This window comes from Haplochromis burtoni, unplaced genomic scaffold, assembly GCF_018398535.1.
Source record: "Haplochromis burtoni strain Fernald_Lab_line unplaced genomic scaffold, NCSU_Asbu1 Contig_199, whole genome shotgun sequence".
In the NCBI taxonomy this organism is placed as follows: domain Eukaryota; kingdom Metazoa; phylum Chordata; class Actinopteri; order Cichliformes; family Cichlidae; genus Haplochromis; species Haplochromis burtoni.
In genome coordinates, this window is record NW_024582560.1 from 685,341 (window position 1) to 698,662 (window position 13,322).

The window sequence follows — 13,322 nt, forward strand, 5'->3', positions numbered from 1 at the left end:
TGTCATACTTTCCAATATTCGAAATTTAAATTTCCTGTGGACATATATAGCAACACCTCCTCCTGCTTTGTTTGTTCTATTAACATAATTGAGATTATAATCCTTTAATTCAAAATCAACACCTTTTTCTTCTTTAATCCATGTTTCTGATACTGCTATAATACTAAATGGGTCGTGAAACTGTTGTAAATATTCCTCAATTGAACTGAAATTTGCATACAGACTTCTACTATTAAAGTGAATGATTGAGAATTTCTTATCAGTTTTAATTGAGGAATTATATTCTTTTTCAGAGTAATATTTACAGTCATTTGGGTTGGCTAATAGGAAGTGGTTGTCAGGGTCTAATTGATCTTCTTGATCTAAAGCATTATGATCAGTATATTCGAAATGCTTCAATTCCAAATCCTCAAGGTTTAAACTCTGTTCTTGTGTTTCTAATTCATCTTTTGTCAGATTTAAGGAGTATTTAGATGTCATTGTATGAGTTTACGCTCCCTTAACTGACACAGGTTGTGCAGACCCTCAGTAGTATTCATTCATATTTCTTCAATTCCTCTATATCTCTGATAATCACCACTTTAGTTTCCTCAGGCGTTCCTTTCAGTTTGATGTATACCTTACAGTTCATGACCCAAGTATTCTGTATCTTGTCCTGCTTCCTCATGATTCTGGCTTTTTTAGCAATGTCCGCATTTCTTTTAATCAAATGATCATTCAGATAGACGTTAGTACCTTTTAGCTTTTTCCCTTGCTTCATTAGTGCAACTTTGTTTTTTCTGCTGACAAACCTCAGGAACACCGCCGGCATGTTGTTCTTCGTGGGAAGAGGGTGACAGGCATCAATGGTATTTACATCCAAGTGTATATTTTTAGACGCAAAAAAAGACACCACCTGTTGCTCCGTCGAGTTCTCCTCCCGTAAGCCGGGTTCTTCATTGTTACCGGAGGTCACAGCATGAGCATAAGAGCGGGGTTTGATCTTAATCCCAGTCACAATAACATCATTTATCCTTGAGTATTGCTCCAAATCCTCAACTTTCTTCTCTAGCTCTGTTATTTTTTTGTCCCGCTCAGCAAGGCATACACGCAACTCTGTAACTTCCTGCACTAGGTTAAGTATTTTGTCTTGCTTAATTTTGATGTCATTTACATCCTGTGATAGGAAGTCCAGTGATCTTTTGATATCCTCCGCCTCCTCCAAGGCTGAGTTTTTCTTAGGTGGCATTGTCAGGGGTAGTCCAGAGTCTTTAGCGCCGAGACTACCGATGGCTTCTTGATTAGCTGATTAGCCACAGTCCAAAGTTAGCTGTTGTGCTAGTTATCTTCTCCCTCACCGAATGTGAAGACCGATCATTTAAAGATGATCAATTTCCACCACAGCACAATCAGTACTTTACCTCACACTGCACATTCACCCCTCATCTCCGGGTTTAGGAATAATAGCTTGGTGCAGTCCTCAGTTTTGACATTGATAGTGATTTCGGCTCGGCAGAACTCTCCGTGTGAACTCAGTTGCCACCCGTCGAACTCAGTTGCACTGGCAGAACCAAATGTCATCCACTCCTCACTGAAGTCGTCCACCGGTCCAACCACTTTCGGTCGCTAGCTGCTCCTCCGTCTAGCCGCCTTTGCATCTTCTCACTCAGCCTGCTAGTCGCTTCAGTTGCTAGCTGTGATGTGACAATTGAAAAACAATTTGTGTATTTAGGATTTACATAACACTGCTGACAAACTGCAGCATAAACAATAGATTCCTCACAGCTTGGACAAATGTTTATTTATCTTCTAAGCAATTTTTACATTTTTCACTATGCCTCATTTAATCAAAACGCCTGCATTGTCAGCGACTAGATAAATATATTTGAAATATGAAGACGTACCAGAGGCATTATAAGAAAGAGACACGGCGCTGAACAAAGCCAGTGATGCAAGGAACATTTTCTGGGGAGAAGAACTTTTTGACAAAGTTTTGTGGCAAAGTCTTTATAAGGTTTTTGTCAGATTTGACTGGGAATTCTTTACATGCAATTTATATGTCTGCACAACCTTTGAAATGAAAGGTAATCAAGCTTTGAAATAACTGCCTAAAAACAGCTTCTTCAGAATTCCTCACTTGCTTCTGGAAGGATTTTGACTTGTTTTTTTCTGCTAAAAATCATCAATATTTCTAAATATGAACCACTCAAAGATGTTTTACTTTCATCTATTTGCACTCCACCTGTGGTTTTCAAATGTCTGATTTTTAAAAGGACTGTGCTTTAATTATATTTTGAAACACGATTTCATAAATCCTGCACCGATGCACACTGATGAAATTTCCCTGTATGCGATGTAGTTAGATCTTCTCCTTTATGCTTTTGATGTTTTTTGGGTTCAATCAGCTTAGCCGATGGCTCAGACCTGCTATTATTTTAGATGAATTCCACCCTTCCTTTTGTTATCCCAACTACGTTTTCTCCCCAGAGTGTCTTCTAATTGGAGCACTGTGTTCTCTTTATAAAATTGATGTTAAGAGGAAAAAAATCTCTGGGGAAACTAAAATTGAAATTCCTGTTTGGGAGCACAGCTCCCTTGCCCTCGCCTCACACCTCTGCTGGGGGTCAAATCATTAGTGAGCAGGGCAAACCCTGAGTGAGGCCTTGTCTATTCTGATAAGTGGTCCATCTAAGAAGGATGCTAACCCCAGGATGAACCTGAACACTGCCCAAGGCTGTAGCTCCCATATCAGCCCCATTCTTTGTTCTGCAGTCTCTTCACTTCAGAGGAAGAATGGAGAATTGCTCTTCGTCATATATTATCTGTTGGGGTGTGTCCCGTTTGTGTTATTATCACTTTATGTCCGCTTATATTTTGCCAAATGAATGTGCCAAAAGACTTAACTTGCATAACAAAGAAGAACATGCAAGCTATATAACTGTGTCATTCACTTATTGATTGATTGCTAATGCTAGATTTACTCTTGTGATTGGAGTTTTTCTTCTTCAGTTGGAGTTTAATCAGTACTAAATTATTTTTTAAACAAGCGGGTAAAATTCTTTGGCTCTGAGTGCAGTCACTAAAAATCAATATTTTATAGTAATAAATCTTCTGGTAGGGCGCCACATAATAAGACGGATTGTGTATACATCCTCATTATCACAAAATAGTGCCCTGCAGGCAGCCAACCAGGCTCTGCCTCACAATCTTTCTGTACATCGATTTTGTAATAATGGCTGGATTGATGTAGATTATCCCTTACATATTCTCATCCCCTCAAAACTCTCCCTCATTCTCTCCTCCCGCATTCCCGCCTCCTGCTCCACCCGCAGTGCCTTCATCCACGAGGCCAGTGACCCCTCCCAGCAGGTGCCACTGGTAGAATCATCTCTGCAGACCCCCGTAGGACTGGCTGTGGACTGGCTCCAACACAACCTGTACTGGACCGACTCAGGGGACAAATCCATCTCCGTGGCCTCAGTGGACGGCACCAAAAGACGTGTCCTCATCAGCACTGACCTGAGCGAACCCCGAGCCATAGCACTGGATCCGCACCATGGGTAAGGAAGTGGAGATGTATGCATACAACACCAGACATCTGCACTGTTAGTACCAAGTATTAAAGAAACTGAAAGACAACATCCATAATTATCACGGTTTATGCATTTTAAAAAAGTATGCTAATTGCTGAGCTTCATGCTGTGAATTTACATAACACTTAGCATATCAGCACATAATAAGGTCGAACTGAGTTCACATAGGATGCCCTCCCATCTAGTTCTATACTATACTTTTTGTCCTCTTTCATAATTTTAAACATGATGGTGGCGTTAACCTTAAACAGAGATATGTTTAGCAATTTCTTCTGGGTCCACGTCTAATGATAAATATTCAGTATGAGAACACTTGTTGTATATGAGAATCCAGAGTATCGAGACTCTGACCCATTTAACATCCTGATATGATAGTTTTTGACAGCCTGAGGAGCTTTATGAAATGGTGCCAGGCTGTGATTCTGCAGCTTTTGTGTTCTGGTTATACAAATGCAGATTAAAAAAAAAAATCAGCCACAAAGTAAACATAAATAGACACACAAAGGTGCTTTGGTGAGGCAGGCACACACACACCACATGAATGCTTTACACTGAATAACAGTTTGGACAAAATTGTCTTAATGCCAGTAATAAACATTTACATAGAAATGAATGTAAATTTGATTGCTCGCTCATATTGCCAAATAACCATTCAAAGTGTGCTGAAGTCATACCAGATAACAGTTTTTAAATTTGGTGGTTAACAATGTTGGGATTTGGCTCAATGTAAATCACAGCCAGGGCAATCCAAATGAAAGCAGAGTGCTCACAGACGTTAATGGTGTAAGCGATTACAGCCACTGCTCAGCTTCTAGTCATGACAAAATGGTCCTGTTTGTCCTGCATACCAAGGTGAGGGATCTAATAACCATATTTTCAAACCGCAATCACATACTCCATCAGCGAGGACAAAGGCTGCAAACAGTAATGCTGTCAACTTGTCAAACTTGTCCTTTGTGTCAGAGGCCCATGCTGTAGCTGCTCCAATCCTAATATGCTGTTACATGTACGTTTACAATTACACTTACACTGTAAGCTGGTATTAGAGCAGATGGGAGATAGTGAAATATTTGTACGAGACGTAACACTAATATTGGTGGTCTTTTGACTTGTATTGTAGTTTTGTGGTGCTGAAAGGACAGCTCCGAAATGTGCACTTGTCAGAGATCTTTTACAAGAATTCCCTACAGCACTCTTTGTTGTAGAAATGTCTCCCTTTCTCTGCCCTTCTCTTCCAAAAAATCACTTCCACAAATCTTGGATGGCATTACCTTTGTTTTTGCATAGCCTGTAGTGGGGGGAAAAGACATTTGTGTGCCCTAGTTTTGCAGTCTTATGTATATCTGATTGTTTTAGGCTGCATATTGCTTATGCAACTTTAGGCAGCTTTTTTTTCATCTTTCCAGGACAAATATTTTGGTGCAGCTCTCATATTGTTATTATTATTACTATTCTTATTATTCGGTTAGTAAAGGAGCCTACTTATGCTGGGTAGAACTGAAACAGCAAAGTAAAAAAAGCAAAAGAGGAGAGCTAAATTAAAGTAGTGGACAGTGACAGTGATGGCTTACTGCCGAACCACTTAGCAGAACAATGCCGTGGGACTAATAACTGCTAAAACCCTAACTGGATAATAACACAATGACTTTGGTGTCTTTGTTCCAGCTTTATGTACTGGTCAGACTGGGGCACGCGAGCCAAAATAGAGAAGGCCGGTATGAATGGAGTGGACCGACAGGTGCTGGTGGCTGATAACATTGAGTGGCCCAACGGCATCACACTGGGTGAGGGGAGAACAGCTGTTCTTCATTATATCGTGCACAGTGCTATATTTTACCCTTTTTCCTCAACAGCTGTTGTGAATGTGCCTGAAGCGCAGACCTGAAAGGAGCCGATGCATTCAATCAGCTCATTTTTGATAAAAGGTCAAAAGTAATTGAAATAGCACAAGTTAATGTTTAACGATAATGGAAAGAAGTAGTTTTACAAAGTTATCATGGCCGCTTCGAAATGATATTGAAAATGTTTCACGTGTTATAGATCAACACAGTAAAACTTGCTGTTGTGTAATGGTGAGAATCTGACATTTCTAAAGTAATCGATATCACCTAAAGGGATTTGCTGGTCAGAGTGCGAGAGTGCTTACCGCAAAGACAATCAATTTCCACTCAGCTCGGGAAATTCCTATCTACATGTTTGTGTGTTTGTCTGTGTGCATGTTTGCACTCCGCAGATGTGGCCAACCGCCGTCTGTACTGGGTGGATTCCAAACTACACCTCATAGCCAGCGTGGACCTGAACGGAGCTCACCGCAGGACGCATATGTCGTCCGTGGAGAGACTGGGGCACCCTTACGCCCTGGCTGTTTTTGAGGTTTGTGTTTACTCCTTTTATTCCATTGCCTCATTTTGTAGAACTCAGCATAGATTTTCAGGGATTTTGGGCAGTTGTCCATGATATCACTCAGCCTCCCACATCTCATCATATCTACATCTCTCTCATTAGCCTCAATGGGGGCCTGCAGAGGCACAGGGAGCCCAAACGTAATGACTGTTGAATTCAATTTATTTCATGCTCAGTCGGTGGGTGTCCTTGTGTGTGTTCTGTTTGTTTTTCCCTCATGGGACTGATTGGTTGAGCATACTAAACAGAAACAGCTAAGAGAAGGGAGCAGTCAAAAGCAACACACACATACAGACACACACTTGAGCTTTTGGTTGTCAGCCAGTTTCCCTCTGTGCATGTTATGTCAGGGCCTTTAGAAACCTTCAGTCTGGACTGGTGCCAAGCAGTCCTACACATCCGTGCCAGTGTGCAAACGTGCTTTTGCTTGCAAACTCCTGTTACAGGAACATCCTTTAAAATCAGCCTCCCTAGGGGAGACCACAGGCAGAGGTTTCCTTCAGAAGCAGACCAAACTTACAGGCGTGGATCTTTGAAACTATCCGCTTTGGTGTATATAATATAATTATATTTGTGACCTAGAGAGCAAATAGAGGTGTTATTTTTAAAATGTGCCTGAAGTTGTCCTAAATGTAAAATAAGTTCAGTATAAAAGTATAATGAAGCTTGTAAAGTTCAGTCATTTACTAAATTGGATTATGACTACATTCTGCCACTTCTATGTAATAAATATTTTTATAATATTTTTAAAAATGTTAAATTCCTCTACATGTTCGCACAGTTTACCATTTAATAAGTGTAGCATAACCTTGAGGATTTTCTACTGCATTCTGTGCTGTAAGTCCGGCCTGTGCCAGCGCTGTAGAGAGCGCTCAGAGAAATGATGATAAATTCCCTCTGCTGTAACACATAATCGATCGGGACGTCTCTGCTCTCTGCCCTGTTGTGACTACAAGGTGACCTTCTTGTTCAGCAAGTTGGACATACACCAGTTCAGTGTTATTGAGTGGGTCTTGTTGTATTGTACATCACATTACAGTACCATCTCTTTCTGACTCAGTGACTGACTCAACGCAAGCACACATGTACACACTCGAGTGTAGCGAGGCCTGTTGTCTCGGCACTCGCTGGGGATTAGCCTGTGGTTTCTAAGGCAACTGTAAAAAACATGTCACTTCCTATCTAAGACTCTTTTTTAAAAACTGTTGATGAGGTTAACTAGGGAAAGAAAACAAAAAGTTTATTAATAAAAAACCAGCAGGGTTAAAACTTCAGCCTGTGCTGCTGTTTTGTGATCTATATTAAATGGGTTTTAATTATTTAAAGCCTCGTGCTGCTGAAAATACATCCCAGAATGTTGCAACATTTTAAAAATCAAATAATTGATTTGATTTTCTTATATAAAAAGACATCATTGTTTATTGTTGCACTGCTGCTCCATGAATAGCAACCTCCTATTTACAATTAAACTCCTTTGCATTTCCTCCATCATCTTAATGATCACATTAAAAGCCAATTAAACATGCTCGCTCTTCTGCAGAAGCTAATGGGTTAGACGATGTCTGTCAACAAATACTTCCAAGTGCATATTTCCCTTTCCCTAATTTTCTCTTTATTTCTTCTTCTGAAATAAGTTGGACTGGTATCATCAGACAAGTACTGACAGCATTTAGCCGTCCAGAGTGACAAGCTAAGGGCAGCTTGTGTCCTTTTTCTTGGTCACTTTTTCTTTTCAGACCCCTTTTCATGATATAGTCACACTAAGGAAAACAGTGGTTGGGAAGAACTGTACAACCAAAACTATTACTAAACGAAATGCTTGCTTCGAAGACAGGGACCAGGTCTGGAGCCAATTGCAACGTGAAAAGTCTGCAACAGTAGGAGACATCTGACTCTGTTTACATAAACCTAATGACGACAACGAAAGCTACACACTGAAAATCAAGAGGAAGAGAGAAAAGCCTAAACAATTAAACATAATGTTAAATAATTAATGCTGTTAGTCTAACCTGAACTGTGGAAGAGATACACTTTGGTCACTGAATTTCCACTAGTGTCACATTGTTTCTTTTGTTTACGTTAATGTTTAACATTAGTGTGTCCAGTTCTGCTAGCTGTGATGTTAGCATGCTGACTGTCAAAACCGTGACAGCAACAGTCGACTTGTTGACGTAGCTTGAAGGGGCCCCTTTTGAATTGTTGCCTTGGGCTCCAACAGTCTCTAGAAAAACAACTGAGTACATTCAGTCTATTTGTAAATTGGTAGAAGTCGCAAATCTGTTGGTGTCTGTTGGAAATCCATTCCATCTCCATACACAGAAATGAACATCAAACAGAAATCACTTTAACTGCTTACATTCAGAGTCCAAGGAAAACCTCACAGATTTTAAACAGAATTGTTGCTGCATGATGTAGTTGTTGCAGGACGGTGATTTAACTGCAGCGCAGATTCTGCAGTTTATTTCTGATGCAACACTCTGACTTCAGGGATCTGACGACACGGTTCACCAATCAGATACCACTGTTAAAATAACAAACTGCGTTCTTCACTCTGAGGATAAAATAAAATTCAACAATACTTTTTACAATATAAGACAGCTTTTAAATATATGAGTCAAACTTTACAAGCCTCTAACAAACTAGTTCTGACCTGTCGTGTTTTTCTCCTGTGTCTTAGGATCGTATTTACTGGACAGACAGAGACAAAGCAGCAGTCTTCATGGCCAACAGGCTGACCGGGGAAGACATCCATGCCCTTGCTGAAAACCTTAATGACCCCCATGACATTGTGGTCTTCCACCAGCTTCGACAGCCACAAGGTGTGTGTGTTTGTGTGATTGAGGCACTTGCATGTGTCCTTAGGCATTTCCAAGAACAGTTTCATCCCCTGCCTTTGATTATGTGAGCTGAGTTTCACCTCTTCTGCATGTCCATATCATCCTAGGCACATGTATAAGTAATAGTGAGCCCTGTGATTGTAGTAGAGCGAGTAAAGCAGCCGTACATTCACGCTGTGTTCAAACTCTGCCTTCAACTCAGTTTCCTCTAATGGGACAATCCAGATCCAAACTGAACTGAACAGAGCACTTAATCATGAATGTGATATGTGTGTGTTTTTTCCTTGCATGTCACTTTCCATATCTGTCTCTGTCATTCTCTCTTACTTCCCAGTGCATTGTCTGTGCCCATTTATATTTTATCTTTCACTGAATTTCATCACCATTTTTTCCAGTTTGATCTTCGTACACCTTTGTCATTGTTTTTGTTAAGAAATGAGACTCTGGGATGAACACAGTGGACATGTACCTGACAGAGTAGCACAACTGGTCACATTTCTGTATGTTACCAGATTTTATTCTTTGCATGTTTCTGGAGCCTTTGTTTACATAAAGTAATTAACTTTGTTTAAAGGGAATTCAGCAGTGCCCACAGTGGGGAACAATAAAGTTCCACGACTGTGCCTTCCCGGCTGTGTTATCTCCTCACATTGCATTAATGTTAATCTTATTTATATAACCACAGCCGTGTAATTCTCCCTGTCTCCGTCTTTCTTTCTCTTACTGTCTCCAGGCCCAGACAGCTGTAATCTGGGCAGCGTAGCCAATGGAGGTTGTGAGTATTTGTGTCTTAAGGCTCCACAGATCACTGAACACTCCCCCAAATACACCTGCGCCTGCCCCGATGGACAGGACCTGGGGCCTGAGATGAGAGGCTGTGTGCCAGGTGAGGCTGGCTATGGGTGGTAATGGAGTGTTTAATGATCAATAACACCTAAGGGGGCTTTTTGGATGCTGTGTTTACTGTGGAGATAATTGGATTCTGCTTCCCATGAGGAATGCACCAGTATGTTTTTATCAGAAAACTTTTAAATGCACCTATATCTTTATTAATATTTTAAAAAACATCAACAATACAAGAAATAAAACAAACAAAAAACAGCTTTTCTTATTGTACATCGTACACCCATATCCAAACAATCTGTTAAGCATAAAACCAATGATCTTTTGCTGTTGTTTATCTGTCCTTCCTTCCACAAATCACAAGAATCACAGCTCCTGTTACATTTTGGTCAGAATTTCAAAATTTCACTGTGTGTAAGTCAAAACTTAGACACAGTGTGAGGGTGAAGACTTAAAGTTCAAGGTCATATTTGTAGTTTTACGTCCAACATCCGTGAATTGTTATAGATCGTGAGCCTAATGAGCTACAGCGATATTGAGGTTCTGCTTTAGAAAAAATTGCTAATAAATAAGTAACCAAAATATTTAAATGTAAGCAATAAATCTGTAAAATTACTTTTTTTTGTTAATTCACCGAATGTTTTTTTTTGTAAATTTATAGTACATTTTTCTTACAGTAAATGTTTATATGTGATAGTGAAAAAAAATGGAACTTTTCTGTCTGTTAACTGTTTAACACAAAGTTAGTTACATAGTTATGTTAGTGTAGTGTGTATGGCAGGTCTTTATTAGTAGGAAATGCTGTAAAAAGTATGAAAACAAAGGTAAAAGTGCAAAATTTATGCCCCCTTAACATTTTCCAAAGCCATCCACTCGACCCGATTGTGGTCTTTTCTGGGCCAATTCTGGCCTGCGGGCCTTATGTTTGAATTCTCCTAATGTAAATTGATATATGTCACATATACTGTGTTAATAGTAACACAGTATCTATTTGGCTGATTGTATTTTTGTTGAATTTATGTTAGGTAAATGTTGATTTTTAGTTTGCTTAATGATTGAATATGTTCTATAAGGGATCTTGCAGCATCATTCTATGAAGATTTTAATCATAAAGTGATGACTGTTGTGGTCCTTCCTGTCTTTTTCAAACACTTTAAGACATTTACACTCATTTCTTGAGCTGAAAGCTTTCGCTCTGCTATGACTTTGCCTGCAGCAGCGCCAAGAGATGACATGACAGCAACATCTTCACCCCCCACTGAATTTACTCCGGGCACTGGAGCGACAGAGGGAACAGGAGGAGTGTCACAGGCGGATGCAATCCCCCGCTTGACCACAGCTCCATCTGGCTCCCCTGAGCCTCTCACACCCCTCAGCACACTCAAGCCTATGTCCTCGCAGGAATCGAAGGCGTTGGGCTCCCACTCCACTGCCACTACTATGATTCTCTCCACCACACCTGCAGGAGACAGCAGCGTCTCACAACACTGTAAGTGGGCTGTGAATTGTAAATTGTGTTTATCAGTTCTGAGTCTGAAGATAAAAAGATATATGATGATATGTGACAGAAACCATTAGTCTTACATTCAGAATTGAGGATATGTCAGGTGCTCCAAACCTTTGTAATTAACATCTCTCACATGTCCACCGGGGGTCCTCTGCATGATTTGGAAAAAAATCAGGCACAGTCCTCTGACAAAGCGCCACTTTCACCTGAGCGGCCTCATCTCCTACCAAATACCACATCTGATGGTTTCATTCATGCTCATAATGTAGCTAACAATCTCACCCTCGCTGTAATGATGGCATTAAAGTGACGTATCTACAAGCCCCAGCAGCCAGTCATCTGGCTTTAAGAGCAGTAATGGATGGCTGTTTCTCACCTTGAAACTGTCATTGTTCCCGCCATAAATTGAGCTCTGCGTAGGCGGTAGTGTATTGGGTCTCTTTAAGGGAATATGTGCAACCATGAAAGTGTGCATTAATAAGTGTATTAGTAACTATGTTGCATGAAAATGAACGATAGAGTCACAATGGTGTCTAATGGAGCTCAGATGGATGGAGTGTAGAAGGTCAAGGTTGCATTGAGGGGAAATTTGAACTTTTTCCATCTTCTTTCCCCTCATTTCTCTTTGCAACACACTCACATCTGTGCACGCATGATCACTCATTCCCCACCTCGTGGTCTTTATTGCCCCTCTTTTTCCGCCACCTCGTCCTTCCTGACTGCACTGCTTATCTTTCACTCTATTTCTCACACTTTTTTTTTTCCTCGTGCACGCTTTCTCACTTTTATCCTTTCTTTCTCCTCCATCTTTTCCTCCTGTCGCTCTAACACCTCTCACTTGCTTCATCTCTCCCTGCAGCTGGAAGTGAGCATTTCCTCCTGGGTGAGAACCTCACTGTGGCTGTTTTGGGAGTGGTCATCCCCATCGGTAAGTTAGCTGCAGCTCCCCTTGTCTGTTTTTGTCTGTCCATGATAAAGGCCTGCAAGGTTGCTGTCTCAGTGCTGCCTATGGCCAATGTTTGTAGCCCATCCACACTGACCTTGCTGTGGCAAGGCGAGAGAAGCCTGGCCTACAGGTCTCCCCCACTGAGGTTTCTCAGGAGTCATTTTCTGTGTGTCTGACATTGCTGCCACACTGCATTATTCACTTCACACCATGTTGTGTTGGGTTCAGATCTTTTGTCTGAAGTTCGAGTACTTTACTTTCAGTGAAAGTAGTTTATTAATCTAAATGAACACAATCCTTTTTTTTTCATTCACAGCAGGTTGTTTGATGGAGAATTTGAGTCTCAGAGTCTGATTTCAGACAAACCCAATTTCAAAAAACATTGAGATGATCAGTAAAATGTAAATAAAAACAGTGATGGGAATCTTACAAACCTTTATTTTATTTTCAGTTGAACATAGAAAACATATTAAACGTTTAAAAAGAGAAAATATACAATTTTAAGAAAAATATTAAACATTTTCTCAAAAAAGTTAGGACAGGGTCGAGTTTACCACGGTGTAGCATCCCCTTTTCTTTTAACTAGCCCGTAAACATCTGGGAACTAAGGAGACCAGCTGTTTGACTTTTGGGAGAGGAATTTTGTCCCATTCTTGTTTGTTATAGGATTCTAGCTGTTCAACAGTCCAGGATCTTCTTTGTTGTAGTTTTCTTTTTTCTAACCTAATTAGTTGCAAAATGTTGCTTTTCCTTTTTTGTTGTCTCCATCCTAACTTTTATTGGCACATCAAATTCAATTATTTTTTCTAACATAGTGAAAAATCTCAGTTTAAACATTTAAACGTTTAAACACATTTTTTAGTGTCCTCTTGTGAATAAAATATGAGTTCATGAGATTAACACACACATGCAATCGGCTTTTATTTACCATTTTTGGAGTTGGTGTTGTAGATAAAATCGTTCTCATTTCTAGGCAAAGACTGGCGAACTTGCCTAGTGCACAATAATCTGCTGTTGCCAGGTTTCACTGCTTAATTAAACACAAAAAAACACCCATTTGCTCCATGAGTTTGACTCAGACACTGTAATCAACCAGCGTGTTCACAGATATTAGAGGAAGAAGAGGTGATAATTATACCACATAAAAGGTGGTAAGCTGAGTAAAATATAATTAAAAATGCAATGCTGTGATTTTCCGATCATTAAAATGCCGT

The 13,322-nt window shown here is 40.2% G+C and overlaps 1 protein-coding gene across 5 annotated transcripts in view; it reads left to right on the plus strand.

Moving 5' to 3' along the window:
* Positions 1-13,322, plus strand: part of LOC102295399 (low-density lipoprotein receptor-related protein 8) — a 95,554-nt gene that overhangs the window by 78,419 nt on the left and 3,813 nt on the right. For 3 of the 5 annotated variants that reach the window (XM_005935654.2, XM_005935656.2, XM_042226162.1), the window contains 7 exons: positions 3,312-3,539; positions 5,238-5,356; positions 5,806-5,945; positions 8,653-8,794; positions 9,546-9,698; positions 10,872-11,144; positions 12,022-12,090. In XM_005935654.2, coding sequence (XP_005935716.1) covers positions 3,312-3,539; positions 5,238-5,356; positions 5,806-5,945; positions 8,653-8,794; positions 9,546-9,698; positions 10,872-11,144; positions 12,022-12,090 — 1,124 coding nt within the window. The remainder of the gene's footprint in view (positions 1-3,311; positions 3,540-5,237; positions 5,357-5,805; positions 5,946-8,652; positions 8,795-9,545; positions 9,699-10,871; positions 11,145-12,021; positions 12,091-13,322) is intronic. The other 2 variants (XM_005935655.2, XM_014337918.2) reach the window with 2 other exon arrangements.